We start from the raw sequence: 17,870 nt of genomic DNA, 5'->3' as shown, positions 1-17,870 counted from the left end.
TAAGTTACTCATTACCACAGAAAAGTAATCTGAGTGCTCTAACCCATAACTTTGTAATGCCTTACCCCCAACACTGGCCTTGATCCATCTCCTGCATGAGCTAGTTCAGTTTAGATGCGAAACTTAAAAGGACTCGTTTTATGCATAGAAAAGCACACGCATACAATATTGTTAATACTAGATCAAGCAATAGGAGATCAAAGGTGCTGTGTTTTATTGAGCTATACAGTGTGAATGCTGATCTAAATAGGCCTCATGTTACACTATTGACCTGACCATTGCATGCTGTGTATGAAAGGTAATGCGATATCTAGCATAACTACAGTAATAGAACAGATAGATAAAATATGATATCTGTACATTGATGTATGAAAAAGACCAAGAGCTTTGGTCTTTGAGTGGGAGTTGGACAGCGCTACTGTGTGTTCTCTCTACTTTCAACTATATCAAAGGCTGAGTCTCGGGCGGTATGGCCTGGTTCTATACTACATTTACATTTAAGTCATTTAGCAGACGCTCTTATCCAGAGCGACTTACAAATTGGTGCATTCACCTTATGATATCTAGTGGAACAACCACTTTACAATAGTGCATCTAAATCTTTTAAGGGGGGGGGTTAGAAGGATTACTTTATCCTATCCTAGGTATTCCTTAAAGAGGTGGGGTTTCAGGTGTCTCCGGAAGGTGGTGATTGACTCCGCTGTTCTGGCGTCGTGAGGGAGCTTGTTCCACCATTGGGGTGCCAGAGTACTATACTACTCTACTGTATGTATGGGGCTGTAATGGGTTGTGGAATAGCACTGGCATAAAAGGTAGACTTTTAGCTACAGTGATATGAAAGGTAGCAAAAGCTACAGCATGGTATTGTGTGTAAGTGTATGCCTGGTTTAGGGCTTTGGCTGGTTTACCTGATGTTTCAGTCCCATTAAACCTATCGTCAAGACCTTAGTACTGGCCTAAATCCTCCATGACTAGGAATTAAGAATATTTCTAAAGAATGAGACCTATGTCTTAACGTTTACAGAGTGTGTGTTGTTTGTGTGTTTGTTCCAGGGACAATCAACATCCCTGCCGTGGCGTTGGGAATTTTCACTGGTGGCCTGCTCATGAAGAAGCTGAAGCTGAGCATCATGGGAGCAGCCAAGTTTGCGTTCGGCACCTCTCTGATAGGCTACTTCCTATCCCTCTTCTTCTTCGTCATGAGCTGCGAGAACGTCAAAGTTGCTGGGATCACGCTGCCCTACAACAGGTGGGGGATACACACACACACAGAGCTCTGGGTAGAAGTTGCCCTTAAGTACACAAAGTATTTACCCTCTGTAAATGTTCTATTCCCAGCACCACAAACAGGTAACATGCTAGAGTGTGTATGCTAATACTTGCTCCTAGAGGACAGCATACCTCTAACACTGGAGAGATGTGGTCTAGAATAGCAAATCAGGGATTTCTCCCCCCTGGTTCTGTCAAGGCTGTTTGCTGCTAATGTCAATATCAGAACCGGCACTGAATTTGGTTCATAACATCAGTATTCATTGAATCGGTAAACGTAACATGCAACAATTTAAGCGATTTTGCTGAGTTACAGTTCATATATGAAAATCAGTCAATTTAAATAAATTCATTGGGCCCTAATCTATGGATTTCACATGACTGGGCAGGCGCGCAGCCATAGGCCCACCCAATGAGGAGCCAGGCCCAACCAATCAGAATGTTTTTTTCCCCACAAAAGGGCATTATTACAGACAGAAATACTCCTGTTTCATCGGCTATCCGAGTGGCTGGTCTCAGATGATCCTGCAGGTAAAGAAGCCAGATGTGGAGTTCTTGGGCTGGCGTGGTTACACATGGTCTGCAATGGTGAGGCCAGTTGGACATACTGCCAAATTCTCTAATTAATTTAACTAGGCAAGTCAGTTAAGAACAAATTCTTATTTTCAATGACAGCCTAGGAACAGTGGGTTAACTGCCTTGTTCAGGGGTAGAACAACAGATTTTTACCTTGTCAGCTCAGGCATTTGATCTGGAAACCTTTCGGTTACTAGTCCAACACTCTAACCACTAGGCTACCTGCCGCCCCAAGGACACAGTAGAGAAATTAACATTAGATCTCTGGCAACAGCTCTGGTGGACATTCCTGCAGTCAGCATGCCAATTGCATGTTCCCTCAAAACTTGAGGTCATCTGTGGCATTGTGTTGGGTGACAAAACTGCAAATTTTAGAGTAGCCTTTTATTGTCCCTAGCACAAAGTGCATCTGTGTAATTATCATGCTGTTTAATCAGCTTCTTGATATGCCACACCTGTCAGGGGGATTATCTTGACAAATGATAAAATGCTTACAAATTTGTGCACAGCATTTGAGAAATATGCTTTTTGTGCAGATGGAACATTTCTGGGATCATTTATTTCAGGTCATGAAACATGGGACCAACACTTGTTGCATTTATATTTTTGTTCAGTATATATCTTATTATGCATTTGATTAAATACACGTCACACCTTCTGTATCTGAGCAGGCAGAGGTCAAGTCATGTCTGTATTCATTAGATTATCTGTATAAAGAAAAGCGCTATAAATTACAATCAATTCGTTTTTTTTCAATTGCTAACAAGCATCGGTCAATACTGAAGCCACTTTTTCAAAACTCTTCACACAGTCTGCATTACCAACATGCATCTTGGCCAAACAGTTAATCTCACCTTCAAAACTCACTCAAACCACCAGAACACTTCATACAGGTCTCAAAATAAGCTTATTCGACCATAACACTGGCAACAATTCTCACTCAGAAAGTATACATTGTCACTCATAACACACTGACCTAAAAAACAGTAACAGGGAGCATTACATAAATGTACTTCTCTTTGAAGTTTGAATGATTTTTATAACATATAAATAACGCTTTCACTTTATTGACTGTACTAAAGTATATGTAACAAGAATGAATCAGATGCAACAATTTGCTTCAATAGCCTTTATTTTTTCTTTATCTTTGCATATAGTAGTTTACTTGTGAAAAATAAGTTTAAACAAAAAAACAAATTCCTGATATTCCAGGGCTGCAATAACAATTACAAAAAAACATCAACATGTATAGTATAACACTCATACTGTACAGTACTGTGAGGGTTCTAGTTCTCATCAACATGTATAGTATAATCACTCATACTGTACAGTACTGTGAGGGTTCTAGTTCTCAACAACATGTATAGTATAATCACTCATACTGTACAGTACTGTGAGGGTTCTAGTTCTCAACAACATGTATAGTATAATCACTCATACTGTACAGTACTGTGAGGGTTCTAGTTCTCATCAACATGTATAGTATAATCACTCATACTGTACAGTACTGTGAGGGTTCTAGTTCTCAACAACATGTATAGTATAATCACTCATACTGTACAGTACTGTGAGAGTTCTCGTCCTCCCTCGCTCCTGCATTTGGTCACAAGTTCTCATCAACATCACATCTTTATGTCTTCTCTGGCGATGCATCTTGAGAAGTATCTTCTGGAATGCCTAATCCAACCCTGGCAGTCTTCAGGAGAATTGTCTCCACACCCTGCATTCATGACATCCAGTAAGGGCATCTGGTGATGTGGATGGTGGTCATAATCCTTCCACCTCCACGCAGAGAAAAACTCCTCTATGGGGTTTAGGAAGGGGGACTATTGAGGCAGGCATAGTACTGACATCCTGGGATGTGCAGCAAACCAGTCTGACTACAGCAGAGTGGTGGAATGCCACATTATCCCACACAACAACGAAGGTAGGGGAGTTTCTTGCCCCTCTCCACCGCTGGCACAAGTCGATTATGCAGGTCATCCAGAAAATAAATGAGCCTCTGTATTGTAGGGGCCAATGAGTGGTTTGTGTAACAACAAACCATCATTGGACAGTGCTGCACACATTGTGACGTTAGCTCTTCTGGCCTGGGACATCCACGGTTGCACTCTGTCCAATCACATTTCTTCCCCTGCGGTGTGTTTTTGCCAGGTTGAATCCAGCTTCATCCACAAAGATGAATGTATGTGCAGTCTGCCTGGCTTCCATCTCCATTACACTCTAAAATAGAGTAAAGCCACAGTTTTACAGTACTTTACATTATGCATAGCTGTGTATGTACCTTGTTTGGTTAATGAACAGACATCTTACCTGGACATATTGATACCGGAGTTCTTTCACACGTTCACCGTTTCTCTCAAAGGGTACAGTGTACAACTGCTTCATCCTTATGATTCTCTAGGACTCTGGCATGTCATTGTGCTGACCGTTTTTACATTCCCAAAAGTGATATTGTCTGCCAGCACTCTGTCCCGAATTTCCCTCAGTTTTATTGCATTGTTGCAAATTACCATGGCAATTTCCTGCGCATCTGATAATATTCTGCCTCTCCTTCCTGTGGGAGGCAATCTTTGGATCCTACTGAAAAACACAAAACAATCAATATATTTCAAAATGTCAGTACATGTAAAAAATGTGAACATACTGTATTGTACTATAATATGTAGTTCAATTATCATTGAAAGATGCACATCTCACCTGTTGTTTTGCCGGAAAATCCGTACTATTGATGCAACTGTTGAACGCTGCAGATTTGGTTGCACCCTTAAACCGGCCTCTCTCAAAGAGAGACCATGGTTTACAACATGGTTAATAATTGTAGCCCTTATCTCATCAGAGACCACTGCTTTTGGTCTTCCTCTCTTTTGTCCTCCACGCATTCTCCCTCTCCCTGCCACTCTTCTTTCCCCACCACCCTGTCTTCCTTGGTCCATGTTTCCAAACTAAATCATTCCAAAGCCATCCTCTTTTGTCTGTTTGGTAATGAGACTAAAAACAGGACACTTGGGCAGCTGAAATTGCAATCAGCTGTGTTTGGAATGATGAAATAGTCTGCTGAGCTTTTCTATATGTTTCAATCTGGTTATTGCAGAAATGCACAAAATGTTTCATTCTGTTTTGAATGCGTTTAACAGTTTTGGAAACAGTGTGTTAGCATTTGAAACATGTGCTGCAAATATATAGTTTTACAGGTGGTGGAGTATGAATGAGAAAAGAGTTCATGGATTTTGGAGAATGTGGTCATTTAATGCATTTTGTGTGAAAGCAATGAAAAATGATTCACAGTTTGCTCCACATACACTTCTGTTTAGCTGACGTTGTGAAGAGTTTTGACAATATGACTTCAGTTTTGACCAATGCATGTTAGCAATTTAAAAAAAACTAATAGCAACCCCACTTTTCCCTTTCTCTCATTCTCTTTATTTCTCTCCCTCTTTCTTTCTCTCTCTCAGGGTGAATGGTGTATCGTATGAGGAGCGCTCAGTATTCTCAGCCTGTAACTCAGACTGTGTTTGTTCAGGCAGAGACTGGGACCCTGTCTGTGGAGAGAACGGCATCACGTACGTCTCTCCCTGCCTGGCTGGCTGCCAAACCTCCACAGGATCAGGGAAGAACACGGTGAGATGAGGATTATTGCCAGCACTGAGGTTGCATCCCCAAATGGCACTCTCTTCCCTATATAGTGTACTACTTTGGGGCTCTGTTTAAAAGTAGTACACTATATAGGGAATAGAGTGCCATTTGCGATGCAAACTGACTGTGTAATCTGATATATCATATTATTGATTCATAAACTTGTGAGCAACAGGGTGGGGTCAATTCCATTTTAATTTCAGTACGATTTCAGTTGGAATTGACTCGCACCCTGGATAACTTTTGGAGCAGCAAGTTATGTTGTTTTTGTGTCAAATTGTTTTGTGTGTGTTTGTGTGTGTGTGTGTGTGTGTGTGTGTGTGTGTGTGTGTGTGTGTGTGTGTGTGTGTGTGTGTGTGTGTGTGTGTGTGTGTGTGTGTGTGTGTGTGTGTGTGTGCCTCTGCAGGTGTTCTCTAACTGTAGCTGTGTGGTGGTAGCAGGGCTGAGCAGTGGTAACCTGACAGCCAGTGTAGGCCACTGTCCTCACAGAGACGGCTGTGACCGTGTCTTCCCTTACTTCCTGGCTCTTTCTGTCATCACTTCCTTTATCATCTCACTGGGTGGTACGCCAGGCTACATGGTCCTCATCAGGTCAGTGACACACACACACACACACACACACAAACAAGAAGGAATGGTCATAGCAGTTGGCAAGAAAGCACAAAGAAATCTGGGACTCCGGCTACAACAAGGCACCTTAAATGGGAAACAATCAGAAGCCCCGTTTGTACCTGGTTCTAACATGCGTCTGTTGTCCTGATCATGCCACATTCTGATTGTGCCCACATTGGTCGACAGGTGTAGACAATCAAAATACGCATTATGATCTGATTGTGATTGCTTCTTTGACTACCTCCGGAGGTAGTCGAAGACGCATCTTGTACGAATATCCTTCGTGTAAATGAATCCGGACGATGAAAGTGTATAAATTTGGCTAACGTCACAGGTTGTCCCGGCCTCTTAAAAAATGAACGCCAGCCAGTTGAATTAAGATCATGGTCTTTAGAAACCAATTGCCAACTGGCACTGTGGTCGGATATGCCACAGTCCAATACCGCGTCCAGCTCTGATTAAAATGGCATATAGAAATAAAGATATTTATGAAGAGACAGTATCCTGAATATGAGAAAAGGGGTTCTAATATTTGAAAACATCGTAGGCAACAGAAAGGCCAAGGAATTCAGATGCGCTTTGTAGCCTACTCTGTAACTTAACCTGTTTCTGTTTTTACTGTGTGCATTAAGGCCTAAGTGTAATTTTTATTTATACTGTGCAATAATTGTATTTTGTACATACATCCAGATACTCAGCTTGTTTGTGTGGTGTTGTTTTTAGGGATTGGAGAGATTCTCTGAATAGTTATCGGGACAGTAAGTCTATTATGCCTTAAATCGTTGGATAACAAAAGTAGGCTGTAATGATGAGAGTATAAAACTATTAACTATAAAAGCGTGCTGTTTTCTGTCGATTTAATACAGCTTGTGTCATAACGGGAGGTCCAAGGCAGGTTGGATTAATTTGCATACAGGGAGTGACCAGGGAATCTGGTCACAATAGGGACGAAGTGGGCAGATAAGAGACAGATATTACCATGTGTAGACGCAACAAATCCCGATCAGATAGTGATTGGATCCTCTTGATCGGATGATGACAACCACATGTTAATGCAAGGTGTAACCATGGCTACTGAGAAACCAGTGGTGGAAAAAGTACCCAATTGTCATACTTTAGTAAAAGTATAGATGCCTTAATAGAAAATTACTCAAGTAAAGGTCAGTCAGCCAGTAAAATACTACTTGAGTAAAAATCTAAAAGTATTTGGTTTGAAATATAGTTAAGTATCAAAAGTAATTGTAATTGCTAAAATATACTTAAGCATCCAAAGTAAAAGTATAAATCATTTTAAATTCCTTATATTAAGCAAAGCAGACGGCACCATTTTCTTGTTTTTAAAATGTATGGATAGCCAAGGTAACACTCCAACACTCAGACATTATTTACAAAACAATACATTTGTGTTTAGTGAGTCCGCCAGGCCAGAGGCAGTAGGAATGACCACATGATCTCTTGAAACGTGCTTAAATTTGGCCATTTTCCTGTCCTGCTAAGCATTCAAAAGGTAACAAGTACTTTTGATTGTCAGGGAAAATGTATGGAGTAAAAAGTACATTATTTTCTTTACGAATGTAGTGAAGTAAAAGTAAAAGTAGTCAAAATATTAATAGTAAAGTACCGATACCCCAAAAAACAACTTAAGTAGTACTTTAAAGTATTTTTACCTAAGTACTTTACACCACTGAAGAAAACCTAACCAGCATAAGGACTATAACATTTATCTGCACCACCTTGTTCAGAATGATCTCACCTAGAAAGTTCTCACAAACACTTGGCTACTACTGTACAGTAGTACACCATGGGTAACACTGTAGTGAAATGGGCTCACAATGGGTGACAGAATGGCTGACAGAAGTTGAATGTAGTCTATGTAACAGACTTAGGCCGGGATTCAATTAAACTGCGCTTTGTCTACAATGCACCATTTCGTGTTCATTTTTGATTGAGCTGACATATGCAGTGTTTACGACAAACGCGGAAACATTATCTTTAAAAGCTGCATAGCAGACAAATCGCAATCCAATTGAATTCCGGCCTTCAAGGGCCGTGTTGCAACCATAGAGAATGATAGAGGCCTCTAGTGGTCAAAAGGCCATATTAGCATGGGCAGTGCCATTGAGGACTTCCACCATTTTAATGTAGTCAACTGTGTGGGACTTCCAACTTTATTGGCTGGAGTCATGTCCAACCGGGTCATCAGGAGGGATCTGCCAATTGGGAAGAAGAAAATGTAAATAGAGAGAGCCTCTATAGAGTCATAATATTCGTCAAACAGGGAATTGGTTCCAATTGTTTTCCCACCATTAACAGCTAATTAGCATTTCCTTTTTGGGAGGTAAATACAGACAAATATATTGATAAAAGTCACCTTGTCTTAGAGATTTACAGTTATCAAAACTTCATGCCAGCAGGGTACGTCTACACGAAACACAGCCCTTATTTTAAGTGTTTCTAAAATCCCCTATGGGAAAAATGAATGGTGGAAAAACGATTGGAACCATTTCCGTGTTTGACCGCTAGGTTTTATGGGTATTATGATGGCAGGGTGGCAGGTAGCCTAGTGGTTAGCGGGTTGGGCCGGTAACCGAAAGGTTGCTAGAACGAATCCCCAAGCTGACAAGGTAAAAATCAAATAGCGTTTTCAGATGATTGAATTACGTCATCTAGATTCGTGGTCTGACTGGACTGAGAGAGAAGTTTTTATGAGTCAGCTCATTGTTCTTCCTGCTCTCTCCCTGTGTGTCTATTCAGGGTTATAGTAGTAAACATAGATTCAGTACACTTTAAGTACATTTTATTTAAATCTTTATCCCACGGCATACTTCAGAGGTTACAGGAAAGTCCGCAATAGAGGATTTTCACTGTATATCAGAAAAGTAGAATGTGATTTGGAGCAATACTATTACTGGCTAAAACTAGTCCTTAATTAGCAAATGTACACACCCAGACAAACGCATACACACACACACACGCACACAAACCAAAAATCCAGCAGATCTGCCCAAAGCTCGATCAGCTGACCCCGATGAAATGTGTTACCTTTACTGGGACAAATTAAGTTACTGGCAGTGCCCTATTTGCTTTTTGTTTTGATATTTTTAGAGCGTCTTAGTTGTCTGAGATCGGTCTGCTTCTGTTTTTGCTCTGGGTCTTGAGAGAACAGCTGAATAGCAAGGTAGTAAGGGCAGACCTTTCTGATGGTGTACTACCTTGCTCTACCAACAAAAGCCAGTAGTACTCACTCTTTGGTACTCACTGGCTACGTCAGAGAATGTCATAAGTCAACTAACTGTATGTCAGCAACAATAGTCTTTTGAGTTGACCTTTAAAGCTGTCTGAGTATGCAAACTTAATAATGAACCATAACTCAATTGTGGATGCTTTCATATCATGACATTTCATGTATAATAGCTTCAGATCTATGTCTATTATCTGTATTCATAGTTATGTTAAAGTTCAAGTTGATGATGGTGTTCTTCCATGCAGGTGTATCAAGCCTCAACTGAAGTCCTTAGCTCTGGGGTTCCATACTCTGTCCACACGTACACTTGGTGAGTCAATACTGTCAGATCACAGATCTACGATCAGTTTACTACCCAAAATATTAACATGTGGGGGGGCACAAAACTGACCTTAGATCAGCGTCTTGGGGCAACTTCCTCCTACCCCTGTCTGATCAAGCCATACCAGTCCCACAGCCAGCGCTCTGCTGCTTAGTAACACTGATATAAAACTAGCTGCAGCCAGTTTGTTTCCAAGTCACACATTTCTCCACTAATCAGCTTCTATTAGGATTAAAACCCTGAACAAAATCCTCTTAAAAATCCACTCTGTTGCAAAGGTAATCTAGAAAAAGTATTACTTGTGAATCAGGTGTGTTAGCTCTGGGTTGGAACACAATCCTGCACACACTGTCCTTTTCCATGACCAAGATTAGCCACCTCCGTATTACTGGTAGATCATTTTGTGTGTATTTGTGTTATAACAGCGGGCATCCCAGCGCCCATCTACTTTGGGGCGGTCATCGACACCACGTGTCTGAAGTGGGGCCAGAAGAGATGCGGAGGGAGAGGAGCCTGTCGGATATACAACACTACAGCATACAGGTCATACACACTACTGGGCCCTGTTTCAGAAAGCAGGTTTAACAAACTCTGAGTTTAAACCTGAACTCTGGGTTGACTAACTCTGAGCTGTCAAAGTTTTCGGTTTCAGAACAGGTGATAACAATTAGTTCAATCAACTCTGAGTTAAGTTAACCCTGAGTAAAGCACGTGCATGAGGATATAAAAAGCCCTCAATGGAACGCAGATAACATGATTCATCATGGCAACAGGAGAAAAAAGGGAATGAACCTCCTACTTCTCCCCAGTGGAGTTAGAAATATTAATGAATGCGTATGCAGAATATGAGTATATATATTTAAGAAAAAAAGCAATGCAGCAGCAGCAAAAGAACGTGAGCTGGCGTGGCAGAAAATTGCTGACCGAGTCTATGCGTGAGTATTAATTAAAAACTTCATTTTTTTATCTTGAGTGTTCCACATATTCAACATTTATATATTGTGTGTGTTTAATATTTATGCAGGTGCAAACCAACAGGCACAAAACGTACTTGGCAGCAACTGAAGATGAAATATAAAAATATACTTCAAACAGGTAAGGTATAATTTCATGACAAGCAATTGTGATGTTGTTTAGCCTACCCTACCTAATTAAACAGCATTCAGTGGCTAAATTCAACATGTGATATACACTGCTCAAAAAAATAAAGGGAACACTTAAACAACACAATGTAACTCCAAGTCAATCACACTTCTGTGAAATCGAACTGTCCACTTAGGAGGCAACACTGATTGACAATAAATGTCACATGCTGTTGTGCAAATGGAATAGACAACAGGTGGAAATTATAGGCAATTAGCAAGACACCCCCAATAAAGGAGTGGTTCTGCAGGTGGGGACCACAGACCACTTCTCAGTTCCTATGCTTCCTGGCTGATGTTTTGGTCACTTTTGAATGCTGGCGGTGCTTTCACTCTAGTGGTAGCATGAGACGGAGTCTACAACCCACACAAGTGGCTCAGGTAGTGCAGCTCATCCAGGATGGCACATCAATGCGAGCTGTGGCAAGAAGGTTTGCTGTGTCTGTCAGTGTAGTGTCCAGAGCATGGAGGCGCTACCAGGAGACAGGCCAGTACATCAGGAGACGTGGAGGAGGCCGTAGGAGGGCAACAACCCAGCAGCAGGACCGCTACCTCCGCCTTTGTGCAAGGAGGAGCAGGAGGAGCACTGCCAGAGCCCTGCAAAATGACCTCCAGCAGGCCACAAATGTGCATGTGTCTGTTTCTGACCGTTTAAGCAGACTCCATGATGGTGGTATGAGGGCCCGACGTCCACAGGTGGGGGTTGTGCTTACAGCCCAACACTGTGCAGGACGTTTGGCATTTGCCAGAGAACACCAAGATTGGCAAATTCACCACTGGCGCCCTGTGCTCTTCACAGATGAAAGCAGGTTCACACTGAGCACGTGACAGACGTGACAGTCTGGAGACGCCGTGGAGAACGTTCTGCTGCCTGCAACATCCTCCAGCATGACCGGTTTGGCGGTGGGTCAGTCATGGTGTGGGGTGGCATTTCTTTGGGGGGCCGCACAGCCCTCCATGTGCTCGCCAGAGGTAGCCTGACTGCCATTAGGTACCGAGATGAGATCCTCAGACCCCTTGTGAGACCATATGCTGGTGCGGTTGGCCCTGGGTTCCTCCTAATGCAAGACAATGCTAGACCTCATGTGGCTGGAGTGTGTCAGCAGTTCCTGCAAGAGGAAGGCATTGATGCTATGGACTGGCCCGCCCGTTCCCCAAATCAAAATCAAATCAAATGTATTTATATAGCCCTTCTTACATAAGCTGATATCACAAAGTGCTGTACAGAAACCCAGCCTAAAACCCCAAACAGCAAGCAATGCAGGTGTAGAAGCACGGTGGCTAGGAAAAACTCCCTAGAAAGGCCAAAACCTAGGAAGAAACCTAGAGAGGAACCAGGCTATGAGGGGTGGCCAGTCCTCTTCTGGCTGTGCCGGGTGGAGATTATAACAGCACATGGCCTAGATGTTCAAATGTTCATAAATGACCAGCATTGTCAAATAATAATAATCATAGTAGTTGTCGAGGGTGCAACAAGTCAGTAACACAAGAGTAAGTGTGAGTTGGCTTTTTCATAGCCGATCTTTGAGAGTATCTCTACCGCTCCTGCTGTCTCTAGAGAGTTGAAAACAGCAGGTCTGGGACAGGTAGCACGTCCGGTGAATAGGTCAGGGTTCCAGCAGGTCTGGGACAACAGGTCTGGGACAGGTAGCACGTCCGGTGAACAGGTCAGGGTTCCATAGCTGCAGGCAGAACAGTTGGAACTGGAGCAGCAGCACGGCCAGGTGAACTGGGGACAGCAAGGAGTCATCAAGCCAGGTAGTCCTGAGGCATGGTCCTAGGGCTCAGGTCCTCCGAGAGAGAGAAAGAAAGAAAGAGAGAGAGAATTAGAGAGAGCATATTTAAATTCACACAGGACACCGGAAAAGACAAGAGAAATACTCCAGATGTGACAGACTGACCCTAGCCCCCCGACACATAAACTACTGCAGCATAAATACTGGAGGCTGAGACAGGAGGGGTCAGGAGACACTGTGGCCCCATCCGATGAAACCTCCGGACAGGGCCAAACAGATAGGATATAACCCCACCCACTTTGCCAAAGCACAGCCTCCACACCACTGGAGGGATATCTCCAACCACCAACATACCATCCCGGGACAAGGCCGAGTATAGCCCACAAAGATCTTCGCCACGGCACAGCCCAAGGGTGGGGGGGGCGCCAACCCAGACAGGAAGACCACGTCAGTGACTCAACCCACTCAAGTGACGCACCCCTCCCAGGGACGGCATGGAAGAACACCAGTAAGCCAGTGACTCAGACCTGAATCCAATTGAGCACATCTGGGACATCATGTCTCGCTCCATCCACCAACGCCACGTTGCACCACAGACTGTCCAGGAGTTGGCGGATGCTTTAGTCCAGGTCTGGGAGGAGATCCCTCAGGAGACCATCCGCCACCTTATCAGGAGCATGCCCAGGCATTGTAGGGAGGTCATACAGGCACGTGGAGGCCACACACACTACTGAGCCTCATTTTGACTTGTTTTAATGACATTACATCAAAGTTGGATCAGCCTGTAGTGTGGTTTTCCACTTTAATTTTGAGTGTGACTCCAAATCCAGACCTCCATGGGTTGATAAATTGGATTTCCATTGATTATTTTTGTGTAATTTTGTTGTTAGCACATTCAACTATGTAAAAAAATAAGTATTTAATAAGATTATTTCATTCATTCAGATCTAGGATGTGTTATTTTAGTGTTCCCTTTATTTTTTTGAGCAGTATATTTAAGTAGTTAGTGAAATGTTCTAAGCAAGAAAAGTTACTTTTTCAGCCATCCCGGCACTGCCAGTATTTAATATTGTCTATTAAAAAGTAACACCTAAATGCCTTTATACATACAAGTGTCCAAATTTGTGCTTACTTGACCTCCATTATAGCCAATAGAAAAAAGGCTGAGGGCCGAAAAACAGGTGGGGGTCCACCACCACTCACTGAAGTTGAAGAGATGGCCCTCAGTCAAAACAGTGGATGACCTATTCCTGAAGGCATCTCTGGAGGTAGCTCATCTGACCCAACCACCCCCCAGGGCACAAGGGCCTACATAAGAGGTTAGTTATTCAAATTATTGATATATGTATATTCATCCTTTTGCCAGTGTTACCTCAGTGACTCCCACCCATCCATCTTAGACACAACTAAGCACACTGCTTTTCTTGTAGTGGTACAATTCTTTGTAATTGACTGCTGTTGCTTTTTCAGATTCTTAGTTGTCCTTCAGACATCATATTCTATTTTAAGGTGACTCACAGTTCTATATTTGAAAAGTTGTGATGTGACCTGCACACTGTTGTAAAAACAAACTTCATATTAGGTGGGGCACTTTTCTGGGTAAAGTTGTAATTTAACTGTCTAATCTTCATCTTCTACCAGTTACTGAAGGTGTAATCTGTCTGGTGGAGCCTTCTGCCATAACAGACATCCATGCAGTTGTAAGTACTCTTGATACTCCACAGATTTGTCATAATGGGTTAGAGAGAACACCACAATTGTTATTTTTTTCATTACATGAGGATGATGAAGACACCTTGACAGATGCCACAGAGAGGGAAGATACAGAGAGGCCTATTGAGGTTTACACCTTAAAAATAACATCTAACAGTTGATGATAGTGTTGTACCATAATAAAACTTGCACCTTATTTTTCTCTAACAGAGCAATGCTGGAAATTACAATGAGGAAGAGGGTCCATCCACCTCCACAGCACAACTTACCTCAGTAAGATGTTGTTCAGCATTGGCCCATGACTTACAATGAAACTAACTAGACCTGGCACTGTGAAATTCAATGTCATTTTTGTGTGTGTGTTCCTATAGCTCCCTGTGAAACAGCTGTACAAGGTGTACTTAGAGAAACAAATTGAAAAATGTAATTTAGAAATTGACCACAAGGCTGCAGATACAAAATATAGAAATACAACTGCTGGAACATCAGTTCAAGGTGGGTCAGGTGCCCACAGGTGGATGATTTTACTTGTTTAAACAACATAACAAATATTAACTACTGTACTGCATTTGTACTTGCAGGAAATAAAGAAGACTTCATAAAAAGAAGGGCATATTGTCTTTATTTGACACTGGGTAGGTGATGGGTCAATCAGAAATGATGGTAGCGTATTGTGTCTCTGACTGCTCTTCCATCTGGTGCGTCAGCGGGGTGGTCAGGATCGTTATCAGGATCGTTCACTGGTTGAGTAGGACATTGATCTCCTCTAATTGTGGCAATGTTGTGGAGAATCACACATGCCACAATAATGTCACATGCCCTTTCTGGGGTGACCCTGAGCCTACGAAGGAACTGTAACCGGGCCTTGAGCATCCCAATGGTCATCTCTACCCTGGCTCGTGTCCTGCATTGAGCCAAGTTATAACGTTGCTGCGGGCCGGGCTCAGGATCAGGGTAAGGGGTCAGAAAATAGGGTTGGCAGGGGTATCCTCTGTCACTGAGCAGGTAACCATTGAATTCTCCTATGATAATACGAGGATACAGTTTACATGTTCAGTTGCAATAGGAGGTAGCAAAATATTGATTATAATAGGATATAGCTATATATAACTCCACGGGCGCTCAATGTACACTCACAAAAAAATTGCGAGTCATGCACAGACCCAGGCCACTTTGCTTCCACGTTGCTGATGATGTGGGCTTCATCACATATGATCTTCACAGTGCAGAAGAGTAATTAGCTGCAGTAGCTGTATTGTGGAGTATCTTTCATTTGGAATGCTAAAGGCTAATATTTAGGCCTACCTGCCCATTAATGCTGTTGTAAGACTTCCTATTCACATAATCTCCTTCATTTACTGAAGGAGCTGTGAGAGGAATGAGTGCCATCTATGCAGCCAATCACACCTGGAAACCCTAAAATATATAAAATTAACTAATTAGTGCTTCAAGTCTCAAAGCTTCATAATAAATTATTGCTTAGACTGATACCGGCAATTCTGTGGAATTCTTCTTTGATGAGTCTTGTGGGTCTGTGACTTGGGAACACCAAAAACGTGTACAGTAAACATTTCACTGCAAGAGTCACATTTCTGACTGACAGACGGTTGCCTGAAATATGCTCAGCGTCACCGATGTTATATAGAAAACTCCCGTTGGCAAGAAAACAAAGTTCAACACAAAGAATTTGTTCCGAACTGAGAGCATGTCCACGATGTGTCATATGAACGATATGAGGGCTGAGAATATTGTTCAGATGAATGATCGATTGTGCAGAAAAATGGAAACGCCCACAGATAATCATCAGGGAATGATAAATCATCCAAGCGGGGTCTGATTACCCTCTCCTGACGGAGATTTCTGCGGCGTATTTGTGCTTCAATAACAACTGGCTCTTCAAGAAAAGGACTCGCCATGTCTGACACCTCCTTCAGTCTGCAGGCTTCAGCTAAAGAGGAGGAGAAACTCTGGGTTAGTTGAAGAAAACCTGCCAGTGAGCAGGTTAGCTTCATGGAGTATGTTGCCATAGTAACTGACTCAGAGTTAAGCTGAACTGGCTTTGTGAAACCGAAAACCCAGAGTTTCCTTCAACTTTGAGTCAACTAACTGAGTTTTCACTAAACCTGCTTTCTGAAACAGGGCCCTGGTCAAGCCTAATACACAACACAAACGCACACAGACAACACACTTACTTCAAAGTGATAATGTTGGAGAGGCATACCCTCTATAACATCAGATGCTGAACATTGATTTTCAAGCCAATATTGAAGGCAACCCCAGTAGACTTACCACTTGGAAGCACCAGTGTAATGTCAAGTCTCTGAGTGTGTGTATCCCTTGGTCTCTCTCTCCTCAGGATAGCTTACCTGGGTCTGACTATGGGCCTGAGGACAGTTTCCTTCCTGCTGTGTATACTGGGATTCGTGCTGCTCAAACAACACCTGCGGAGAGAGGAATGCAGCGCTCACCAAGTGGCCAATGGCGGAGCAGAACTGGAGGCACTCAGGAAAGAGGAGGTCCTAGCCTCCAACTCAGACCAATCGCTACAGACTTCCACAACAGACTACAACAACACAGAGAGAGACACACGGCTGTGACAGTCTGAGACAATCTCCCCTGATCCCTCACGTTACACACAGACACACACAAACACTAGATTTGCAGGAACCAACAACGGGCTGTGCCTGACCATCTCATCTCATAGAACATAAATTATGTATTCGTACTGGACCTGTCTAGGTTATGTATATTTAACAATATACAGTTGAAGTCGGAAGTTTACATACACCTTAGCCAAATACATTTAAACTCAGTTTTTCACAATTCCTGACATTTAATCCTAGTAAAAATTCCCTATTTTAGGTCAGCACTTTATTTTAAGAGTGTGAAATGGCAGAATAATAGTAGAGAGTATGATTTATTTCAGCTTTTATTTCTTTCATCACATTCCCAGTGGGTCAGAAGTTTACATACACTCAATTAGTATTTGGTAGCATTGCCTTTACATTGTTTAACTTGGGTCAAACATTTCGGGTAGCCTTCCACAAGCTTCCCACAATAAGTTGAGTGAATTTTGTCCTATTCCTCCTGACAGAGCTGGTGTAACTGAGTCAGGTTTGTAGGCCTCCTTGCTCCCACACACTTTTTCAGTTCTGCCCACAAATTTTCTATAGGGTTGAGGTCAGGGCTTTGTGATGGCCACTCCAGTACCTTGACTTTGTTGTCCTTAAGCCATTTTGCCACAACTTTGTAAGTATGCTTGGGGTCATTGTCCATTTGGAAGACCCATTTGCGACCAAGCTTTAACTTCCTGTATGATGTCTTGAGATGTTGCTTCAATATATCCACATCATTTTCCATCCTCATGATGCCATCTATTTTGTGAAGTGCACCAGTCCCTCCTGCAGCAAAGCACCCCTACAACATGATGCTGCCACCCCGTGCTTCACGGTTGGGATGGTGTTCTTCGGGTTGCAAGCCTCCCCCTTTTTCCTCCAGACATAACGATGGTCATTATGGCCAAAGCGGTTCTATTTTTGTTTCATCAGACCAGAGGACATTTCTCCAAAAAGTACGATATTTGTCCCCATGTGCAGTTGTAAACTGTAGTCTGGCTTTTT

The 17,870-nt window shown here is 42.6% G+C and overlaps 1 protein-coding gene and 1 long non-coding RNA gene across 5 annotated transcripts in view; one reads left to right on the top strand and one right to left on the bottom strand.

Moving 5' to 3' along the window:
• The window catches only part of LOC106609189 (solute carrier organic anion transporter family member 1C1), a 75,673-nt gene extending 58,472 nt beyond the window's left edge, over positions 1-17,201 (top strand). Inside the window, exons 10-17 of one of the 4 annotated variants that reach the window (XR_006770639.1) lie at positions 1,054-1,249; positions 5,301-5,466; positions 5,888-6,072; positions 9,583-9,647; positions 10,085-10,754; positions 13,686-13,856; positions 14,179-14,237; positions 14,461-16,624. Coding sequence is in view for 1 of the 4 variants with exons in the window: in XM_014207701.2 (XP_014063176.1) it covers positions 1,054-1,249; positions 5,301-5,466; positions 5,888-6,072; positions 9,583-9,647; positions 10,085-10,202; positions 16,607-16,847 (971 nt within the window). In the remaining 3 variants the exon portion in view is untranslated. Of the gene's footprint in view, positions 1-1,053; positions 1,250-5,300; positions 5,467-5,887; positions 6,073-9,582; positions 9,648-10,084; positions 10,755-13,685 lie in introns of all 4 variants that reach the window. The other 3 variants (XR_006770638.1, XR_006770637.1, XM_014207701.2) reach the window with 3 other exon arrangements.
• Positions 3,318-4,805, bottom strand: LOC106609190 (uncharacterized). The gene is made up of 3 exons (XR_001329659.2): positions 4,546-4,805; positions 4,159-4,428; positions 3,318-4,068 (listed from the first exon to the last, which is right to left on the bottom strand). It is a non-coding gene; the product is annotated as an uncharacterized lncRNA (long non-coding RNA).
• Positions 17,202-17,870: the final 669 nt, after the last annotated feature.

This window comes from Salmo salar, chromosome ssa07 (assembly GCF_905237065.1).
Source record: "Salmo salar chromosome ssa07, Ssal_v3.1, whole genome shotgun sequence".
NCBI lineage: Eukaryota > Metazoa > Chordata > Actinopteri > Salmoniformes > Salmonidae > Salmo > Salmo salar.
This window is presented reverse-complemented; position numbering and strand designations above follow the sequence as displayed.